Raw genomic sequence first — 22,973 nt, 5'->3', positions numbered from 1 at the left:
TTTGATATTACTTTGAGATAAAGAAACCAATTTTATCTAGAAGTTGGTGTTTAGTCCAAGTCTTTGAAACCAGAGGCAACCACAAGTTCTGTTGATCTGTTCACAGGTATGTGGATTGGAACTGGACAAGCCGAATAGAGGACAAGAGGAGGCCACACACTGTCTATGACTGAACTGCCTTGAGATTCAATGCCATGACACCCTGCAGAATTCATAATATCAGAAAATTTCCCACAGGGTTTTGGTGACAAAGACTCATGCTGAAGCTTCTTAACCATAACATAAAAAATTTCATTAAAAACTTAGTTTTCAGTTTGCAAACTTGAATGTTAAGTTTCGGGACAAAATCACTTCTTTAAAATAACTTTTCTTTCCAATTCTAAGTACTAACTCACTTACAGAACATTTGGAAAATACCAAAAAGGAGGAAAAATTTTCAAAATGTGATGTAGTTCCTACTGATAGAGATAGATTAGGCACAGGTGGTTGCAGAAGTCCCAGTTGGGGATCATAGATAAAGAGGGAAACCTGGGGGATGCTGGGAGCTCACTGTAATTTCAAGAAAAGGCAGGCTTGCTTAACTAGAGGAGGTACGAGAAGTGCCTCAGGTCACTGGGTGGGGGATGGCATGAGGCCTGCGTGCAGATTCAGACCAAGAGCAAGAGTTTGAAGACCACACTTCAGCTGATTTGAATACATACCTTACCAGATACCAAGAAGGAGCTGCTACTCCCAGAAAGGAAGAGGCAGGCCTTTCCAACCCCCACTCCCTTGGATGATAAAACTGTGGCTCACCGGATCCACGGGCAGAGCTTCCTTGCCTGCCCGCTTGCATCTCTTACAAGTGTCCCATCCTACTAAATGTGTTTCTTGCCTATCACTTTGTCTCTCACTGAATTCCTTCTGCATGGAGGCATAAAGAACCTGAACCATGGTGAGTCCAGGCAAGGGGTGAGTAAATCAAATTTAAAACCGTGGGTTTAAGTCCTGGCATGTGGGTTCAAGCCCCAATCTGTGTTCTGGCTAGGTTCAGGGTTACATGATCATAAGGTATGTACAATTATGAATCGGGTTTCTTTAGTATTGAAAGGTAAATATTTCCACATGCAATTACATGGTGAAGCAGAAGCAGCATGGTACAAAGTAAGAGCTTGGGCTCTGTTATCAGAACGCCTAAGTTTGGTTCTAGGATCTATCACCTAATAGATATATTATCCTTGACTCTAAGCCAATGTTTCCTTATTTCTAAAATAGGAGTCATACATTCCTAGGGTTACTGTGAGGATCAAATGATATAATCTGTATTAAAATCGCACAGAAGAGCCCCTGGCAAAAAGCAAGGCATACTAAAAGCTGTAACTTTCTCAGAGCCAATGTGAAAAGCACCTGCACCACTACTGAGATAAAGATATGTCTTCATGTGTGGCAAAAAAGAAGATACTCACTGTCAAAGACTCTCTAAGCACCAGATAAACCAAACACAGACTGGTGAATTAAGACATACTCTTTTATTTATCTCAATGTCTGCCCTTGTTAACGGCTTGTTAATTCCTAACCTAGATCAAACCAACTCTGTTTTCTCTATTCTGCTCCTGAGTTACTAAGAATAATTTTTGAATTTTTTTCTATCTGCTGTCAAAACAAATGAATGTTTTCACATTTTAGCTAGACCCTCCATCAACACTATTGGGGGAAATTGTTTGATTAATTCTTGGATGACTTTTATCTTTTTGCCATTTCTTGGGCCGCTCCCGCGGCATATGGAGGTTCCCAAGCTAGGGGTCGAATCGGAGCTGTAGCCACCGGCCTACGCCAGAGCCACAGCAACGCGGGATCTGAGTCGCGTCTGTGACGCAGACCACAGCTCACGGCCACGCCGGATCGTTAACCCACTGAGCAAGGGCAGGAACCGAACCCGCAACCTCATGGTTCCCAGTTGGATTCGTTAACTGCGCCATGACGGGAACTCCCTGGATGACTTTCTAGGCTACCCCACAGAGCATTCCGTGGTAGACATCCTCCAGGATGTGCTTCTGTGACACCTGCCTCTAGATATTAATGCCTCTGTGTAGATGCCTCCCAGAATGAAAAAGCCTGGCTTACATGCCCAGTTGGACACTGCAGAAACAAAAGTAGGTGACTTGTGGCTTCTGCCACGCTCTTGTAGACTGCCTGTTCTGGGGAAGCTAGCTCCCATGAAGAGGGGCACTCAAGGAGCTCGTAGAAAGGCCCGTGTAGTGAAAAACAGAGTTCCTGCCAACAATCAGCATCAACAACCAGACATGTGAATGAATCACCTCAGATCCTCCAGCCCTGGTTGGGCTTCAAGTGACTTCAGCCCCAGCTGACATCTTGACCACAACCTCCTAAGAAACCCTGAGCCAGAACCCTATGACTAAGCAACTTTTAAATTCCTGACTCACAGAAACTGTGAGGTAATGAATGCTTATTTGGCTATTATGTCTCAGGCATTCATTCAAGTGCTTGAGTCTCTGTCTAATGGAAGAGATAGCCCCACAAAAAAAAAAAAAAAAATCACATAGTTACAGAAAAAATACATAGTCAAATCTGTGATAAGTGTGCCACAATGAAGAAAAGGAGAGCTATTTAGATTGAAGAAGCAGAGAATGTATGTCTCTTCTAAAAAGTGAGAGTTGAGACCAAAAATAGAAGAGCTTTACAAACATCGAGCAGAAAGGGTATATCTGGGCACCTTAAGGTAGGAAAGCGCCTGACACACTAAAGGAAAAAAAGAAGGCCACTGTGGAAGGTACAGTGAACCACAGGGTATTAGATATGTTATGCATGTGCTATCTGAGCCTTAACAATAATCCCGCAAGCAAAGGACATATTAGATCTCTTATTTTACCGTGAGGGCACCAAGACCCAGAGGCTCAATTATCAGCTCAAGGCAACAGAACTAATAAGGAGTACCTTGAGATCCAAATCAAAGACCAGCTGGCACTAAAACCCATGCCATTTCCATTACATCGTATCACACTGCCTGGTGCTCTGAGAGAAGTCATAGTTCAAATTACCTTAACTTCTCTCCGGCTCAGAATTTCCCTATCTTCATTTACTTTTTCTAACTTGCAAGTGATTTTTAGGGTGCATTCCACACTTTTGGGCCTGTCAAACTGCCTTCATTTAAGTACTTTACTGTACTTGACTAGCTCTCCTCCAAGAGAAGGTAATAACGTCATCTCCCTTCACAATATCTGATCTCTGCTTCCCCAGAGTCTCCTACTCTCCAAAGCTTTCCTCCATCACTTCTTCAGAATACCAACACAACTCCTCTTTGCCATTTAACTTTTTAAAAGTAATGTTTCACAGCTGGACTTCCTTTTCCTGCATTTATTCACCCCTTTGCAGTTTTGCTTCCATGTCTATTAACAATACTAACACTGCTTTTTCAAGGTCAACAATAATTCCCCAAACGTCAAATCCAAGAGCTAATCAAACTTTAGCTGCATCTACTGTTGATTATTCCTTCTCTGAAACTCTATTATCTTCTTTGACAACATACTCTGGTGGTTCTCCTACATCTCTAACCACAGCTTGTCAGTGTAGTTTGTTAAGATCTTCTTCCCAGATCTTAAAAGTCATTGTGACCCATGAGATACTGGGTGTTAATGAATAATAAGTAATGTTTGGAGATCTTATTGTAGAGCAAAGTTTAATGGCATGGTATGAAAGTGTCATGGCATTAAACAAAGGGTGAATTCTTTTTCAGCTCCATTGCTAAACAGAAATGTATTTTTCTCATGAGAAACAGATTTCAATCTCTTCCTCCCCCAACACACACACCTTGGCAATAAAGCAAATGGAGCAAGCTGGGCTGGAAAATCTGATCCCTGATGCTTAAGGAAGAGTAAGTAGTTCTTAACATTCTTGGAGTCTTGTTAAGTAATTCTTAACATTCTCCTTTGAGAATTACATGAAGATAAAAACGCTTTCACCTTGAGAGTTTTCCCAGACTCAAATTAGGAATTCCAGTGATAAGGAGTTCCTGTCATGGCTCTGAGGTAACGAACCTGACTAGTGTCCATGAGGATCAGGTTCACTCCCTTGCCTCGCTCAGTGGGTTAAGGATTCGGCATTGCCCTGAGCTGTGGTGTAGGTCACAGACACGGCTTGGATCCTGCATTGCTTGTGTCTGTGGTGTAGGCCAGCAGCTACAGCTCCAATTCAACCCCTAGACTGGGAATCTCCATATGCAGCAGGTGGGGCCCTAGAAACACACAAAAAAAGAATTTGAGTGATAGATAGAATGCGGAGTGCTCAGGTGAGGGAAAGAGGAGGGAAAGGCTACAGTAGTCTACAGCAATAGCCAGCATCTTGGATAACATTAAACAGGATCAGGACTTTCCACTGAAAATCAATTGAGCCATTCTGTATTTTGAAAATGTTCATAAGCAAACACAAAACCTTAGGTTAAAAAAATGGCTCCTGGAGTTCCCGTCGTGGCGCAGTGGTTGGCGAATCCGACTAGGAACCATGAGGTTGCAGGTTCGGTCCCTGCCCTTGCTCAGTGGGTTAACCATCTGGCGTTGCCGTGAGCTGTGGTGTAGGTTGCAGACGCGGCGGATCCCACGTTGCTGTGGCTCTGGCGTAGGCCAGTGGCTACAGCTCCAATTCAACCCCTAGCCTGGGAATCTCCATATGCCGCGGGAGCAGCCCAAGAAGTAGCAAAAAAAAAAAAAAAGACTCCTGAAGCAAAGCATTTATGCCCTGGGATCCAAAAGTTTAAAGTTTACAAGGAACAGCGGATTCCAGAATTGATCAGATCTATTTCCTTAGCCATACTATCTTAAGGGTTATCTTCAGTAAGGACCTAAAGACACAGAGAATCCAGTATGTATCTTTCATAATTCAAACTTGTAATGAATATAAACAGTTCTCATTACACAGCAGTTTCTTTTCTTTCTTTCTTTCTTTTTCTTTTTTGAAAATCCTGTCATCTTCCAGTTTAGGAAGTCCTCCAATGGTGCTTTATCTGAATAATTGGATTTGCTAGAGATTAGAATTTTATTGTTTAAGACAAGGCAGAATCTGGAGTTCCCATTGTGGCGCAGTGGTTAATGAATCCTACTAAGAACCATGAGGTTGTGGGTTTGATCCCTGATCTTGCTCAGTGGGTTAAGGATCTGGCGTTGCCGTGAGCTGTGGTGTGGGTCGCAAATGGGATCGGATCCCGCACTGCTGTGGCTCTGGCGCAGGCCAGCAGCTACAGCTCCGATTAGACCCCTAGCCTGGAAACCTCCATATGCTGTGGAAGCGGCTCAAGAAAAAGGCAAAAAAAGACAAGGCAGAATCAGGCAGAACATGTTAGCTCACTGTCTCAAAAAACCTGATGTTTGTCTGTTTAAAGAGAACTTTAAATCTGTTTTCTTGTTCTTCAAAATACTTAGATTACCTAGGCCTGCTTAAAAATACAAAGAAAGCTGATCCACACTTTTAACCTCCATTAATTACAAGCTCTATCTCATTGTTTTTGCATAAATTATAGGTTTACCACTCTATGTCTTTGTCAATATCTAAAACTTCTGGATACAATATCTGTATCCCAATACCAGACGTATTATATTTAAGAATCATCCTATGCAAATAGAAAGAATGACCTTTTTTTAAGCAAGTTACTTAAATGGAAAAACAAACTGAAGCAGTCAAACATGTCAACAATAAATACAATATCATGAAAAGAGTTCTAAGCTGTGTTAATGGACTAGGTAAAATTTAACACCGTCATTCAAAAACATCCAAAGCACAGGCTCTAACGGTGAGTTGATAATACCACCTCATATAAAAGAACTTTACCATGTTTTGATAATATTAATACATTAAGCAATTTTGAAACAAGAAACTAGGGTTATGCTCTTGAAACAGTGTATTGGGAATTTATAAGATGCATTATCTTAGCACTCACAGTTCCTCTTATAGCAATTTTTATAAAATTATTTTTTCCCTTTGTGGTTGTTCCATTCCATAATATTTATTTTTTAAAGATTTTTAATATAGTTTATTTACAATATTCTGTCAATTTCTGCTATACTGCCCATATTATTTAATAATGTTAAATTAATTTTTTGAAAGGTAAAACCATGACTTAAAATGCAAAAACGAATATGGTTCAAAATTTTATTTAACTCACAAAGAAACCAGAGAGTAGAAAAAGGGAATTACATAATCAGACACATTAATCGGCCAAGAATACTGAAATGAATGCACTCATAACATAACTTCCACTGAGCCTCTAAGGGGACAGAATTTTTGTGTCTATAGAAAAAATTGTTTTAGTACTGATAGTATTTAAATAGCTTTCTTAGAATCAATAATTCAAGGGGTGTCTTCAAGATGGAATCTAGACTATAAAGTTTTCTACGGAAGCAAAATTTTTCTCATATATACGCATTTTTTATCTATATAATAATACAATTCACATTAACTATAAGAGATATTAACCAGACACGCTCACCTAAGTTCTCCTTTCCCCATCAAACTTACTGAAATAATAGTCTGTTATCACAATTTCCTCCCTTACCATTCATCCAACCCGCAGTAATCTTTTTTCAAATACCTAAACAGTTACAATTACTTTCATCTGATCATATCCATTCTTTACAATTGCAATTTTCTTGAATATAGAAGACTAGCTGAACATGTCTTAAAAACTCAACGCTTAAAGGAAATCGGATAATATAGATAGAAGTCTTATTTCAGGGCTGGCTGCAGCTATCATACAATAAGTGAAGGCAGAGGCTTATTTCTTCTATATTGTTATATGTTAGCTTTAATTTTTCACAGCTACAGACATCAGAACTCCTTTGTGAACACTTCTATGCAGTTCAAGAATAAGATCGGACAGAAACTGCAAAAGAGAAAAAAGCCCACTTGGTGACAGAGCACTTAAAGCCTCAATTACCATTACCAAGCAAGGAGGAGTCAGCTCTGGTCACTTCCCCCTCAAGCGGCCAAGGAGCGGAAACTGAAAGCCAGACCAATGTCACTCCAGGGACTGCAGGGATCCAGACAACTCAGCATCCTGGGCTCATCGCCTACTCAGCTCTGATTCTAGCTGCTCTCGGTCGGTGGAACGCCCAGTCCACACAGGCGACCCCAAAAACTCGACTCTGGGGTTATATAACCCCATGGCTCCCGGCGGCCCTAATTCACCTGAACTCCAAGGTGCGCGCCTCCCCAGTGACTCCAGCACCGCTGTCCTAATGCCCGGGTCTACCTACTGTATATCCTCTGGTGGGTAACTCGTTCCCGACAGCCCCTCGGACCAGAGGAACCTGACCAACAGCGGGGAAAGAAACGGCAGGTGCATTTTTGCAGAGAATGAGGAGAACCAACCCTCTCGGTCCGCACCCCTAACCTGGGCCGAGTCCGTGCGCCTCCCGCCGCTCCCCCGGCCCGCTCTGCCCCGCCCTCCCTTCCAGCCTCCGTCCCGCCTCTCACAGCTCTCTGGCGGTCCCATCCGGGCGGCAGGTGCGACGGGTTAAGTTCCTCGTGGAAAGCAGCCGAGTCGCATCGCCTGACAACCTGTGCCAGCAGCTCAGTGGGTAAACGCGAGCCAAAGTCCCAAGAGGCTGGAAGGAGGAGTCGCGGGAGCCCGGGGCTGCAAAACACGGGCTTCCGCTCCCGGCAGGCATCCGCCAATCAGAGCCTTGCTCTGACGTCATTTCCCCTCGAAGGCAAAAGGAACGTTGGGCGGAAGAGGGACCTGGAGCGGACCCGGAAGGGGTGGGCCCAGTGGGCGGGTCCAATCAGCCCAGAACCTCGTGGAGGCCCAGGTGCGTGCAGTGGTCTCGCGGTGGCAGGTCGTCTTTGCTCTGCTCCTTTGGTTTGTTTGGTCCTGACTGGGGTCTTCGTGGTGCCAGTAGCAGACGAGCCAGGGGAATTTGGGGGCCCGTAGCTAGGGTGGAGGGGAACCTGAGCTACTGCGAGCGCTTCACTGCTGTCCCGGGGGGCCGTCTGCGGAGCCTGAGGCTGGCGCGTGCGGTGTCGAGCTGGCTGACCCGGGGCTTGCAATGCTCGCCAGAGGATGCTCCCGCAGCGTGGTGGGTGTGAGGGTTCCCCACCTCACTCTCTCCTGACTGAAGTCGTGGTTTAGGGGCGTCTGACAGGTTTGTTACCGCGGCCCAGCCTTGCAGCGCATCATAGAAGCATGTTTTGGGGGGCTGTGGGTTAAGAAGCATGGATGTTAGGGGCTCAGAGTAGCGTTATCTCGTGAGCGCTATCCAAAAAGCGTCGAGATCTGTGCACGTTAGATACAAGTGACCAGTTCCAAGTTGTATGGAAGATCATTGAAGTATTGAAGCATTGGAAAAGCTTCAGGAATTAGACTAGTCCCGAGGGAAGTGGGCCTCAGAGGATAACACTAATTAAAATAGGTAGATAGGAGAGGAATATCATGAAGGCAAGGCGACAGCACAAGGAGGGGAACCAACTAGCCTGACAGGAGAAAAGGTTATGTGAGAAATAAAGAGGAATAAATGGGTTCAGTTTGGGGGAACTGAAAACAGTTTCGCTTTTTCAAGGGCTTTGGGATAGTGCATCTGAGAAAATTAGGTCGTATTACGACTTTTAAATGAAAAACATGGAGGCGGTGGTGCTGCATAGAAAATTGGTGCAGGAACCCAGTGATTAAGCCACTGGAACAGAAAGTTGTGGAAAGAGGGAAAAGAATCCTACTTAAGACAGGACAGAGGGTAAGAGAAGTAGTTTAGTGGTTTAAAGAAGAAAATTTGGAGTTTGACGGGATTGTAATCTGGCTTTGGCACTTAAAACCAGCTGAATGACTTTGGGCTAGCTGTTTCATTCTATGTGCCTTGTTTCCTAATCTGTAAAATGCAGGTAGTAAAGGTACCTATCTTGCAAGGTTATTGTGAATTTTTTTTTATACTCTTACAGTATGCTAGATGCTTTTTTTAAGTGGTTTACATATATTAACTCGCTTAATTAACTTAATTACTATATGTAATGAACTGTGTTTACTCAGTTATATACATTTAATGTATTAGATAGCATATAGTAAGCACTCTTTAAGCGTTGGCTGCTTAAATAATATTAATTAGCTAAAAATTATGACAAGGCTGTGATCCCGAATAGGTTGGACAGCTGTGTGTCTTAGTGTCAGAAAAAAATGAGTAGGGTTCAGGAAGCAGGTTGGGCATGGTTTTATACATGTTTAAGAGTGATATTGCAAGATATTTGGATGAGGATGTCTTCATAAATTCTTGAAACTTGATAATTAGTATTCACACATGTGGGAGGACTGAATAGAGATGTGGGAGTCCCTGGGCCTAATCTCCAAGGAAAATACTGTGGTAAGTAGCCAAAGACTCCATGGAAACCAGTTATAGGGCTGGAGGAGTAAGAGGAAATGGAAACGAATTGATCCAACGGCCAGGTTAGATGCAAACTAGTATATATAGAATGGATAAACTATAAGATCCTACTATCAAGCACAGGGAACTATATTGAATATCCTGTGATAAATCATAATGAAAAAAGATATAACTGAAACACTTAACAGCAGAAACTTAACATTGTGAATCAACTACAATAATTTTTTTTAAATGGCCTACGTTGTATTATCGCTATGTTAATAGTATCTTTCCTTCACGTTTAACTGGCTTTATGTTGGTTCCTATGAGAAGAAATGAGGCCAGTAAGTGATGATTAAAAGAAAATGTTAGCATAGAGTTGGCATTGAGTATTTTCCAGTTAAAGTAGATGAAAACACCAGGTTGTAATCAGAAAGAGACCCTGTGGTGTTAAACAAGTGAACCAACAAGAACACAAAAATCTCCAAAAAAAGGCTGTAACTCCTGTTTAGTATTCTTGTGGTTTTTAAGTTGCACAGGTGTTTTGGGGAATACTTTTCACATTTCCAGTCCAAGAGCAGACAAATTTAACTTATTTCCTTCACGTGTTGCCTCTTTTACCCATAACCAAATGTTTTCAGTGAATTTGATTTAGTGCAGTTTTTAATCAAACCAAACACGGGCCGCTAGCCCAGGAGAAAGCAGTAGAATCCACTGATAACCTGGTTGTAAAGTTAAATGCTGCTTTTATTGCAAGGCTAAGCAAGGAGAATGGGCTGCAAATGCTCAAAAGACCCCCACCCATGGCTTTCAGGGAAAGGTTTTTAAAAACAGGGTGAGGGAAAAGGGGTGGGTGTGTCATCAGCTCATGGACTTTCTTCTGATTGGTTGGTGGTGGGATAATCTGGAGCCAACACCATCAATCTTCTAGTTCCACCTGGTCTGGGGTCTCTGTGCTAGGGGTCAGCAGGTAGTTAACTTCTTCCACCTGGTGGGCATTTCATTTACAGCAAAGCAGCGCAAGGGTATGGCTCAGAATATTGTCTATAGCCCTTGACTTTGTGTAATGGCTAAACTTATTATTTTGTCTTGCTTGACTGTTTTCCTTTCTTTCTACACTTTTATTTTTTTTTTTAATCTTTTTGTCTTTTTAGGGCTGCACCCGTGGCATATGGAGGTTCCTAGACTAGGGGTCCTCCGCTAGAGCCACAGCAACGAGGCATCCAAGCTGTGACTGCGACCTACACCACAGTCCATGGTAATGCCAAATCCCTAACCGACTGAGCGAGGCTAGGAATCCAACCCACATCCTCATGGATGCTAGTTGGGTTTGCTAACCACTGAGCCATGACGGGAACGCCTCTTTCTACATTTTCAAACCTGGGAAAAACCTGGGAGGCTAAAGTTTTTCCACAAACAGGAGGCAGGTGGAGGACATGGCGGTAAGGAGTAGGCTTCTGACTCAGGAAAGCCCCACAGGGTCCTGCTAAGTTACACAGGAATTACGGCATTTTTCAAAAATAGTTTGCCAAGTTGCGGTATTTGTGTGTGTTCCGAGCCACGTTTGCGCGGTACACCACAGCCACAGCTTACCACAGTACCAGATCCCCAACCCACCAAGTGAGGCCAGGGATTGAACCCACATTCATGGATACTAATTGGACTCTTTCTGCTGCGCCACAGTGGGAACTCCCTGTCAAAGATTTATTGACCGTAGGTGACTGGGTTTATTTCTCAGCACTCTGTTCTGTTACATTGATATGTATGTCTGTTTTTGTGCCAGTACCACTTGATTACTGTAGCTTTGTGATATTGTCTGAAGTCTGGGAGAGTTATGCCTCTTGCTTTGTTTTGGCAATTCTTTGGCAATTTTGCATTGGCAATTCTGGGTCTTTTATTGTGCCGTTTACATTGTTGAATAAAATTTTTGGATTATTCTAGTTCCGTGAAAGATGTCATGGGTAATTTGATAGGGATCACATTAATCTGTAAATTGCATTGGGTAGTATGGCTATTTTGACAATATTCTTCCAATCCAAGAGCATGGAGTGTCTCCATTTCTTTGAATCCTCTTTAATTTCCTTGATTAATGTTTTATAGTTTTGAGTTTTAAGTCTTTCACTACCTTGGTTGGGTTTATTCCTAGGTATTTTATTTTGGGGGGTGCAATTTTAAAAATTATTATTTTTTAATATTCCATTTATAATATTTCATTGTTAATATACAGAAACGCAACCATTTTCTGAATGTTAATCTTGTATCCTGATACTTTGCTGAGTTCACGGTTCAGTTCAAGTAGTTTTTGTGTGGAGTCCTTAGAGTTTTCTATATGTAGTATCATGTCATCTGCATATGGTGACAATTTTTACCTAACTCTTCTTTTCCAGTTTGAATATTTTTCCCCTTTTTGGTCTGATTTCTGTGTCTAGAACTTCAGATAGTGTGTTAAATAAAAGTGGTGAGAGTTGGGAAGTTCCCACTGTGGTTCAGCAGTAATGAGCCCAACTAGTATTCCTGAGGATGTGGGTTCAATCCCTGACATCACTCAGTGGGTTGGGGATCTGGTGTTGCCATGAGCTGTGGTTTGGGTCTGGTGTTGCTGTGGTGGTGTTGTAGGCCAGCAGCTGTAGCTCTGATTGGACCCCTAGCCAGGGAACTTACATGTGCAGCAGGGGCAGCCCTAAAAAAAAGTTAAAAAAAAAATGGTGAGAGTGGGCATCCTTGTCTTGTTCCAGATTTTAGTGGGAAGGCTTTTAGCTCTTCTATGTAGAGAAAATACTGGCTGTGAGTTTGTCCTAAATGGTTTTCATTATGTTGTGGTATGTTCCCTCTATACCCACTTTGGTAAGAGTTTTTTGCTTTTTTAGGGCCGCGCCCAAGGCATGTGGAGGTTCCCAGGCTAGGGGGTCCAGTCAGAGCTACAGCTGCTGGCCTACAACACCGCCACAGCAACGCAGGACCCGAGTCGCATCTGCAACCACCACAACTCATGGCAACGCCAGATCCTTAACCCACTGAGCGAGGGCAGGAATTGAACCTGCAACCTCATGGTTCCTAGTCAGATTTGTTCCTGCTGTGCCACAACCCAGAACTCCTGCTAAGATTTTTATCATGAATGAATGTTGAATTTTGTTAAGTGCTTTTTATGCATCTATTGATTTAATCATGTAGGTTTTGAGTCATTAGTGTTGTATATGACATTGATTTGTGTATGTTGAACCATCTTTGTGAACTTGGGATGAATCCTCCTTGGTCATGGCGTATGATCTTTTCAATGTGTTGTTGGATTCTCTTTGCTACAATTTTGTTGAGAATTTTGCGTCTATGTTCATCAAAGATATTGACCTATAATTTTCTCTTTTTATATTTTATTTTATTTTTTGCCTTTTCTAGGGCTGTAGCCGCGGCATGTGGAGTTCCCAGGCTAGGGGTCCAATTGGAGCTGTAGCTGCTGGCCTACACCAGAGCCACACCAATGCAGGATCGGAGCCTCATCTGGGACCTACACCACAGCTTGTGGCAACGCCGGACCCTTAACCCACTAAGCGAGGCCAGGGATCGAACCCACAACTTCATGGTTCCTAGTCGGAGTCTTTAACCACTGAGCAATGATGGAAACTCCTATAATTTTCTTTTCTTTCTTCTCTTTTCTTTTTTTTTGGTGGTGTCTTTGTCTGGTTTTGGTCTTAGGGTAATGGTGGCTTGATAAAATATCGTTGGGAGTGTTCCTTCTTCAATCTTTTGGAAGAGTTTAGGAAGCGTCAGTATGAGTTCTTTGTATATTTGATAAAATTCACCTGGAAAACCATCTGGTCTTGGACTTTTGTTTGTAAGGAGATTTTAAATTACATATTCAATTTCGTTTCTAGTGATTGGTCTGTTCTGTTCAAATGGTCTATTTCTTCTTGATTCAGTTTTGGTGGTCTGTATGTTTCTAGAAAGTTGTCCATTACAGGTTATATGTTTTTAACCGCATGATAAACACTTGGTGTTGCTAGCCCAGCAGAACCAAGGTACCCAAAGAACTAAGTTTTCTTTGTTTGCACATGCAGCTGCCTCACTTGGGATATCGGGTGTTAGAGCATGGGGCTCACCAAGCAGTACCTACGCTATGTTGCCAGTGCAGTCTTTGGCCTTATTGGCAGCCAAAAAGGTAATATTGTCTTTGTGACACTTCGTGGTGAAAAAGGACGCTATGTGGCAGTACCAGCCTGTGAACATGTTTTCATCTGGGACCTACGGAAAGGAGAGAAGGTAAGCCAGATATCACCTCGGTTGGTGTTAATTTATGGGCGTTAGAGGATGGAGGCAGTAGGGGGAGAGCTCTGCTTTATCACACACAAAATTTTGTGTGTGTGTGCTCCTAGGAATATGTTTTCCTTTGGGTCTGGGTAGCCAAGAATCAGATTTTACTGTGTTCTTCTACATTAAATTCAAAAAACCACATCCAGGAGTTCCCGTTATGCCTCAGCGGAATTGAATCTGACTCGTATCCTTGAGGACGCAGGTTCTATCCCTGGCCTCGCTCAGTGGGTTAAGGATCCTGTGTTGCTGTGAGCTGTGGTGTAGGTCGCAGACACGGCTTGAATCTGGCGTTGCTGTGGCTCTGGCGTAGGCCAGCGGCTATAGCTCTGATTCGACCCCCAGCCTGGGAATCTCCACATGCCATGAGTACGGCTCTAAAAAAAGAAAAACCACAACTAGATAGGAGCTTACCTCTTAGGTATTTATTTGTAGTGATAGAGGTAATTATTTGTAATCATTCCCAACATGTTTGCTTTCTCCACCAGTTCTCCATTTTGCAAATTCTTCTACTTGCCCTCATAACTAGTTATAAAATACTAGGCTTTAAAGGAGTTCCTGTTGTGGCTCACAGAAATAAACCTGACTAGTATCTATGAGAACATGGGTTCAATCCCTGGCCCCGATCTTTGGGTTAAGGATCTGGCATTGCTGTGGCTGTGATGTAGGCCGGCAGCTGCAGCTCCAATTCAACCCCTAGCCTGGGAACTTCCATGTGCCGTGGGTGCGGCCCTGAAAAAGCAAAAAAAAAAAAAATTAAAAAAGATTGTTCGTTTAAAATGCACATTGCTATGTTAACTGAATCTTTTCCTTACTTACACAGATAGCGGCCCAAGGGTTGTTAAACTAGCCTTTGGTATTTTGTGTGACTGAATTTCTAAGCTTGCACTTCTGCCAAACCACATAGGGGCATTTTGATCTTGTCCACCCACTTGCCCTTGGGGATAAACCACTGTAGCACAGTAATGACATGCAGGCTTGGTTTCTAATAGAGCTCAATTAAAGCAGGCATGTGTTTATAACCCTTTATGGAAAATCATTTGGTGTTGACATAGAATAAGTACTTAGTAATTTACTCCATTGCCTGGGAAATTTTTGCATGTATTACGCTAATGCAGAGCCTTAGAGAAATGATACAGCTTTACCTTTTCTTGAATGTTTCATTACCCAGTACAAATAATGATTTCTATATCAAAGAACTTGAGATAGTGTGCAGAGTTTCATTAGAGCGATTTGGAATCATTGATGCTCCTAATTTTACTGTGCCTGATTATTCCTATGCCTTTCCCTTGGTGACATGCTTAACTCTTCTGCGTTGTTTCTGATTCTTATTATTTCAGATCCTCATCCTTCAGGGACTTAAACATGAAGTCACTTGCTTATGCCCCTCCCCAGATGGGCTGCACTTGGCTGTTGGTTATGAGGATGGGTCTATCAGAATCTTCAGTCTCCTGAGTGGAGAAGGAAATGTGACCTTCAATGGACACAAAGCAGCCGTCACTTCCTTGAAGTATGATCAGCTAGGAGGCAGGCTGGCATCTGGGTCCAAGGTGAGACCTTGAATTAGGTGCCCAGACTTTGCTCTGATAAAGAAGTGTAAGACTAATGCTAAAGCAAGTTGTTGACAAAAATTGTTGGGTAAAACAGCGGGCACTTGATATACAAAATAGTATAGATGGATGGGTGTGAATTGGGCGGTTCATTTTGTTTCCTGTCATGTTCTCTGATGAAAGCCTATTAAGTACTAGAATAAGATAAGGCTTCCCATGATAATTATTATGTAACATTGTAGGTATGCTATCCAAAACAGTACACAAGCGCAGGGAACAAAACAGATTGGAAAAGGAGAGTCAAAATATGATCATTCTTGGCCATTTGTTTGAGTAAAATTGGTCGCTTTCCTATATCTTAAAATCATTAGTTAGAAAATAATAATAATCTAAATGATTCCATTTACAGTAGTATGTAATGTATGTACAGTAGTATGTAATGAACACAAAGATACTGTGAAACTTTACAGAAAAATGTACCAGAAGACTTGGAGGAATAGAGAGACGCAAACCATGTTCTTGAATGGGAAGACAAAGTATTGAAAAGATGCTAGTATTTTCTAATTTGCATAGATAAAGCAATTTAAATATCCCAAAGGTTTTGTTGTTTTTTTTAAGAACATGACCAAATAATTTAAAAGCATATATGGAAAAACAAATGAATAATATAAACTGCAGAATTTTGAGAAAAAATAATAAACATGTTTCAGATTTTTTAGGCTAAATTTTTTTAGGAGGTTCCAGATATTAAAATGCATTATGAAGTCATAATTTATAATGTGTTAACCTGGCATCAATACAGAATAGTCTGATTTTTGCAACCAAATCAGATTTTCAGAAGAAATAGTATATTTTAAAGGTGATGTTCTTGCTGAGAAGAAGATGATGGATTATGAAGCAGGTCTTAGACAATTGACTAACTTGGTTGAGGGGAAATTATAAAGGAAAAGATGGATAAACTTGAATACTTAAAATATTTGTGCATTAAAACAATACAAGGAAATTGTTAAGAGAGTAAATTCTGAGTTCTCATTACAAGGGGAATTTTTTTTCCTTTTTTCTTTTCATTCTGTCTGTATGAGATGGATGTTAGCTAAACCTATTATGATCATCATTTCACAGTATATGTAAATTAAACCATCATGCCGTCTGCCTTAAACTTAGGGATATATGTCCATTACATTCTTGATAAAACTAGAAAAAATAAAGAACAATGAAAGGGAGAAACTATTTAATAGTTCCAGTATAAAAGGGAAGGATTAATATCGTGACTTAACCTACAATCAGGGAAAATACAACCCAAAGGAGGACAAAAAGGCATGACTTGGTAGTTCAAAGGAGGCACAGAATGGCATAATCAGCATAGAGCATGTGCAGAATTTCTCACTGGTACTGAGAAATGCAAATCGTACACAGACTCAGACAGCCTTTCCAACCCGTCAAAGTGGCAGTGGTTTTGAGCAACTGGTAATATCCAGAGCTGAAGAGAAGGGGAAACTGGCCTTGTCATGCATATCCTGGTGGATCTCTAGATTGGGGCAGCCTTTCTGGAGATCACCCTGACTCACAAACTGAAAACACCTTTTAACCCAAGAATGTCCCTTTTTAGCCTTTATTCTGATCAGAGATATTTACAAAGATTGATGTACAAGAATGTTCATTTCCGTGTAAATGTAATAGCAGAAAATTGGGAACTACCTAAGTGGCTGAAACAGAAAAAATTTAAAATAAATTACACTCTATCCTTAAGGTTGATTATTATGTGACTGTCAAAAATGAGAAATCTGGAGGGATGTGAAAATATATTAAATGAGGAAAGGGGGGAGGGTTTACAAATGGTAGGAATAGCATCATCTCAAAAACATGTACAGATACATAAAGACTGGGACAGTTTACAACAAAATGTCTATGGTAATTATATCTGGATCTCTACAATCAGCTGGTTTTTGTTTCCTATGTACTTTTCTGTAGGCTTTCCAAATTTTCTATAAGCACTACATGCACCTTTGTAATCAAAATATTACATCCTGTTGTCTGTCATGTTAGACCTTAATGTGGTAAGGAAAATTCTTTTATATTTTGATCCTTTTAGGACACAGATATTATCGTGTGGGATGTGATCAATGAAAGCGGCCTCTACCGTCTAAAGGGACACAAGGACGCCATCACACAAGCATTGTTTCTACGAGAAAAGAATCTGCTAGTTAGTAGGTAAGGAAATCAGTTTTGTTTCCAGTTCTTTTTCTAGGTGAATTCATGAGAGAGGGTTTCGAAGAGGAGACTTGCTTCATCTTTTACTCCTTTCTCCACATGTCGCTCAGGCTTATGTGCTGGTTTCTTCTGCTCTCTGCTTTCCTCTCTGCTTCCCTCCTCTCCCAAACAGTATCATAGATGAGACCCAGGGTATTTATAGCATTTTTAAATTCGCTTTTCTGATTTGTCCTTATTTTCCCGATAGTGGCTTTTCCATGCTCCTTAACTCTTTGACAGATGTTACATAGCATGAGCTGTCTACTTTTCTGTATCCCTTGGAAGTCAGGAAAGCAGATTATAGAGCAGTGGGCAGAGGTGAATACCAAATGTTCGTTTTAGTCTGCCTTCTGACAAGAGAAACACTCCATACTTAGGCCTTCTGAACATCTTTTTGGGTGAACCATTTGAAATTTACATTCGTGGGGGTTAAAAATAATCAGTCAGATAATTAGCTCAATATAAGAGTTATCATTCCTAAGGAATGGCCACCCAGGAAAGTTTGGGGTCAAAAGTTTTGCCAGGCAGTAATTAGAAAAACCATGGTAAGGGGGTGTGGAGGAGCAGCACGCAATGCTGTACTGCTGGTGGATGTGCCTGTGGGATAGGATGCATAGAAGTAAGTACGTCTTGTTCAGAAAACACACTTTCCATGAGGGAATGACTCTACGTCTACGAGAATGCACGTGCACATTATAGCCTAGGGAATGTAAGGGAAAGGCAATAACACCATGAGGTGGGATTATAGAGGAAAGACTTTGTAAATCAAGTTTTTGTTTTTTTCCAGTTTTGTCATGATGTAAGATTTTATTAGATTTATATTGGTGAAGAAGCAGGGCACAGGCATTTGAGGCAGGAAAAATAGAACCCATTGGCAAGGAGATTAAGAGCCAGTTAATGGGAGGTTTGGGGAATGGTGCTGAAGAGCCTGATTCTGATTCAATAGAGAGCCTTGAGCTTGTGCAAATTTAGAAAATTGAGATTATCTAACAGTAGTGTGTTGGATGTGATGAGGAAATAGGAATAAACAAAAGAGACCAGATAAGTTATTAAAATAATTCAGGCATTAGGGCTGTGTACAGAAATGGATTGGAAGGAATCAAGGCTTAGAGACCTCCCAGAGGAGGGAGGCATATTCAGGACCTAGAGATTAATTGGATGTGGGAGACAAGGGAGCAGGAGAGGTCTGCGGTGCTTCTGTGTTAGACGGCATGTAGAAGATGGGAATGATGGGTCAGGTTCTGTGTTCTGTAGCACTCTGAATATAAGGTGGTTTTTATGCTTACAGATGAAATATTTTTCATCTGAGAACAGCCTTGTGGAAAGTTAGGATTCTTTACTTTTTATCTTTACCTTTTAAAAGAAAAGGTCAGAATTTCTCTTGTGGTACAGCAGGTTAGGATCCAGCATTGTCACTGCAGTGGCTTGGGTTCGATCACTGGCCTGGGAACTTCCACATGCCATAGGCTTGGCCAAAAAAAAAAAAAAAAAAAAGGAAAAAGGAAAGAAAGAAAGGTTGGGTAGAATAATAGCATTAGGCATTTGATATCATTGTGTGTATTGTCTTCTTCTTTTTTTTTTTTTTTTTGGCTGTGCCACAGCATGTGGAAGTTCCTGGCCAGGGATCAAACCGTGGACCCATAGTGCCAGTGCCAGAGCCTTAACCACTAGGCCACTAGGAAACTTCTGTATTATCTTTGTAAGGCAGCAGATGAGTTGATCACCCTGTTAGTTTAATGATTTCTTCCTCATAAGACTTTTTTCCTATTTTTTCTTCTAGTGGGAAAGATACCATGGTGAAATGGTGGGACCTTGACACCCAGCACTGCTTCAAAACAGTGGTTGGCCACCGAACTGAGGTACCTGTGGGGTCATGGGCCCAGGGAAAGAATGAGAAGGCACAAAGGAAAAGATGGTTTCTTCTCTGCCCCTTTCGTGGCTCTTTGTTTTTATTGCCAACAATCATTGTCATGTACTGTCTTGAAAGAGAAGTTGGTGTGATGGAAGAAATGCTCACCACAGGAGCAGATAGCGCTGCCCTGAAACTTGGTAAAAACTGGCCTTGGATAAGTTTGCCATTTCATCATTTTTATTTTTTGTCTTTTTAAGGCCGCACTCACAGCATATGGAAGTTCCCAGGCTAGGGGTCAGGGAGGCCAAGGATCGAATCTGCATCCTCATGGATACTAGTCGGATTCGTTAACTGCTGAGCCACGGCAGGAGCTCCCATTTCATCATTTTTAAATAGTAAGTGTCCACCTTTATGATTATAAGGAAGTTTAATGATGACTGTGTACAGTTGCTATTCAGGTGACATGTAAACAGCAAATTGTAGCCATTATAATAGCTACCTGGACATAGACCTGTTCAGTAGAGATCAGGGAATATTTTATATCTTTTTGTCCTTCATCGTGCTTTGTTCATACCAGGCTTTCAAAATAAACACTTGGGGGTTGGGGAAGGAACGAGAGGCAAAGGGGATTAAGAAGTACAAACTTGGAGCTATAAAATAAGTTATGAGATGTAACGTACTCATAGAAATTATAGTCAGCGGTATTTTAACAGCTTTGTATGGGGATGGATGGTAACCAGTCTTTATTGTGGTAGTCATTTCATAATGTATAAAAATATTGAATCACTGACATTCCCATTGTGGCTCAGCAGATTAAGGACCCAGTGTTGTCTCTGTGAGGTTGTGGGTCCAATCCCTGGCCTTGCTTGGTGGGTTAAGGATCCAGAGTTGCCTTAAGCTGTGTCATAGGTCACAGGTACAGCTTGAATCCCTGTTGGCATGGCTGTGGCGTGGGCTGGCAGCTGTACCTCTGATTCGACCCCTAACCCAGGAACTTCTGTATGCTGCAGGTGTGGCTGTAAAAGGAAAAAAAATACTGAACATGATATTGAAACTAATATAATATTGTATGTTAATTATAACTTAGTAAAAAAAATACATATACCCTAGATTTAGGGGAAGGAGGAAAAGCAAATTAGAATCTTTGTTGATTTGCAGCAGTACTGTTATTTTCATTGTTTACTTCTTGGATATTTGAGGTTGAAAATTATACTCTGATAGACATTAATGGAGCACCTTTTATTTTCAAGGCACTGCTGAAAGCAAAGGAGTATCACACTTAAAATCGTCATCTGAGTGGCTTCTGGTTTTATGCTAGCAGTCATTATCTAAATTTAGGAATAGGAAATTACAGAGAAACTGCAAATTACCACATAAATAACAATTCTACCACAGATCGTTTTCTTTCTAAAAGTGAGCTTTCTCTTAGTGTATTTCGGAAGGGGTGCCTTAATATTAGACTCTGGAAATGCCAAAGAGATTTCATTGCATTGTCCTTAAACTTTGGGAATGTTATGTCATACGTCCTGGCATTTCTTAAGAATCCTATTATTTGAATCTTTTTATACTCTGTAGGTGTGGGGCTTGGTTCTGGTGTCCGAAGAAAAGCGACTCATCACTGGGGCCTCTGACAGTGAACTGAGGGCCTGGGACATAGCTTATCTGGAAGAGGTAATGGCTCCTTTTTCTGATCGTGGCCAGTGTCAGGTTTTAGCAGTTACATAGGCTTGTTGAATTTAGAATCAGTGTAATTGTGGAGTACTTCACATGGTATTAGAATTTTCTCTTACTGATAACCTGTGATTTCTAAGCAATTGTTTTTTTTTCCACTCTCTGCTCCATTGCCCTCATTCGAGCTCGGAAGAAGGGTAGCTTTAGGCTTACAGCTTCCAGTAATGCTGCTAACGTTTTAGTTCTGTGGGGCTCTAAGCTTGATATTCCCTGACCTTTGGTTGTCCATGGATGGGCTTCAGAATATCTATGACTGACCCTCTTCCTCAAGCCAGAAAAATCCATGTAAAATTTGCGTGTATTTATGTAACTATCTATATTCTGAGAAGATCTCTTTCTCAGATCCTCAGAGATTTTGTTAAAGAAGGTTATGGATCTTAGGTTTAGCTGGAGTCAGGTGTGTGGTGGTGTGTTCTGTAGACATTTTAATAATTCTACATTAGTAGGCTAGGGTTTATCTTTATTGAAAGAGAAAATGTAACCTCTCATGCAATGCCTTTGCAATTCTTGATGCCAGTTTGAATCTTTCCCTCTAGATAATGTGGTAGATCTTTCACCAAAGAAGGCTTTAAAGTTAATAAGATCATCATTTTTTCACCTGGTTACAAAACGATATTCCTCATACGATGGAAGCTTATTGGAGCAAGTATAATGAGTCATGTTTTGTTTGTATTTGGTGTAGTCACTTTTTGATATATTCTGATAAATATGCTGCCATTGAAGAGGTTTGATCAGAGAGATTAGTAAGTGGAAGTTATCAGCGGCCATGAAGACAGGCTTCCAAGTCAGTAGGGTTAAGGATCTCTGCCTGAAATACATTATTTCAGCTTTTATTTTCCCATTTTTGTAAAACAGATTGAAGACCCAGGAGAACCAGAGCCCAAGAAAATCAAAGGGTCTTCTCCCAGAATGCAGGACACAGGTGAAACAGAGGATGGTACCCTGGAGATGGACGAAGCTCCTGAGGATGTAATTCATTTTTGTTTCTTACCTTCAATTGAGTTGAGTGGTGGGAAAGTATTCGTTTTAGGGAAGGTCTTTATTAACCTACATTTCTTAGAATCGTATGTTTTCAGAAGTCAGCAGAACCACCTCTAAACCGTGGCCTTTGTTCTTGCTTCTGTAGCGCATCCTCACATGCAGAAAAGCTGGCTCCATAATGCGGGAAGGAAGGGACAGGGTTGTGAACCTTGCAGTCGACAGGACAGGCAGGATTCTTGCTTGCCACGTGAGTACCCAGCTTAGGGGAAAAGAACAAGGTCTAGGTTGTTCCTTTCAGAGACTCCTTTCATATTCCGTGTAGAGATGAATTTTTCTTTGGTCCTGTTGAGAATTCATAATATGGCACCATGTGGAACTATACGCCTAGCTTCTGTTGGTGTAACAACAATCATAGTTGCTATTATTATTAGTCAACATGCATTAAATCCCTGCTTTTCTAAGCAGTTTAAAAGCATTAGCTTCTTGGAGTTCTCATCATGCAGCCAGCCGTAAGAAGAAAATAAATAAGTAAATAGAAAGCATTAGCAATGCCAAGTAGTTATGTTGTGAGCAGATTATTGCCTTTGGAATGGATAAGCAATGAGATCCTGCTGTATAGCACTGGAAACTATTGTCTGGTCACTTATAATGCAGCATGATAATGTGAGAAAAAAGAATGTATAAATGTATGTGTGACTGGGTCACCTTGCTGTACAGTAGAAAATTGACAGAACAGTGTAAATGAGCTATAATGAAAAAAATAAAAATCATTATATGCAAATTAAAAAAAATAAAAGCATTAGCTTCTTATATAGTCTTCAGAGCAATGCTGTGTGTAGCCAGTGGTGTGTCTCCACTTTAAAGACAACAGTCCCAGAGAGATTGAGCTGTCTATGGTAATACAACTAGTTAGGGAAGAAAAGAAAAGTGTTCCTACAGAGCAAAGGCTAAATTACAAATGGCCTTTCTTGGACT

The 22,973-nt window shown here is 41.2% G+C and overlaps 2 protein-coding genes across 5 annotated transcripts in view; one reads left to right on the top strand and one right to left on the bottom strand.

The window, feature by feature from the left end:
• Positions 1-7,645, bottom strand: part of GDAP2 (ganglioside induced differentiation associated protein 2) — a 64,856-nt gene extending 57,211 nt beyond the window's left edge. The window contains exon 1 of one of the 2 annotated variants that reach the window (XM_047784891.1): positions 7,462-7,645. The gene's annotated coding sequence lies outside the window, so the exon portion shown is untranslated. Of the gene's footprint in view, positions 1-7,241; positions 7,379-7,461 lie in introns of those variants that run through there. The other variant, XM_047784893.1, reaches the window with a different exon arrangement.
• The window catches only part of WDR3 (WD repeat domain 3), a 37,519-nt gene continuing 21,564 nt past the window's right edge, over positions 7,019-22,973 (top strand). Inside the window, exons 1-8 of one of the 3 annotated variants that reach the window (XM_047784890.1) lie at positions 7,019-7,185; positions 13,385-13,586; positions 14,975-15,184; positions 17,277-17,395; positions 19,215-19,293; positions 20,862-20,957; positions 21,873-21,986; positions 22,144-22,245. In XM_047784890.1, the coding sequence (XP_047640846.1) occupies positions 13,416-13,586; positions 14,975-15,184; positions 17,277-17,395; positions 19,215-19,293; positions 20,862-20,957; positions 21,873-21,986; positions 22,144-22,245 (891 nt within the window). In that variant the 5' untranslated portion in view covers positions 7,019-7,185; positions 13,385-13,415. Of the gene's footprint in view, positions 7,186-7,737; positions 7,797-7,836; positions 8,130-13,384; positions 13,587-14,974; positions 15,185-17,276; positions 17,396-19,214; positions 19,294-20,861; positions 20,958-21,872; positions 21,987-22,143; positions 22,246-22,973 lie in introns of those variants that run through there. The other 2 variants (XM_047784889.1, XM_047784888.1) reach the window with 2 other exon arrangements.

This window comes from Phacochoerus africanus, chromosome 6 (genome assembly GCF_016906955.1).
Source record: "Phacochoerus africanus isolate WHEZ1 chromosome 6, ROS_Pafr_v1, whole genome shotgun sequence".
NCBI classification, from domain to species: Eukaryota; Metazoa; Chordata; class Mammalia; order Artiodactyla; family Suidae; genus Phacochoerus; species Phacochoerus africanus.
The sequence above is the reverse complement of the archived record's forward strand: the minus strand, read 5'-3'. Positions and strand labels throughout refer to the sequence as shown.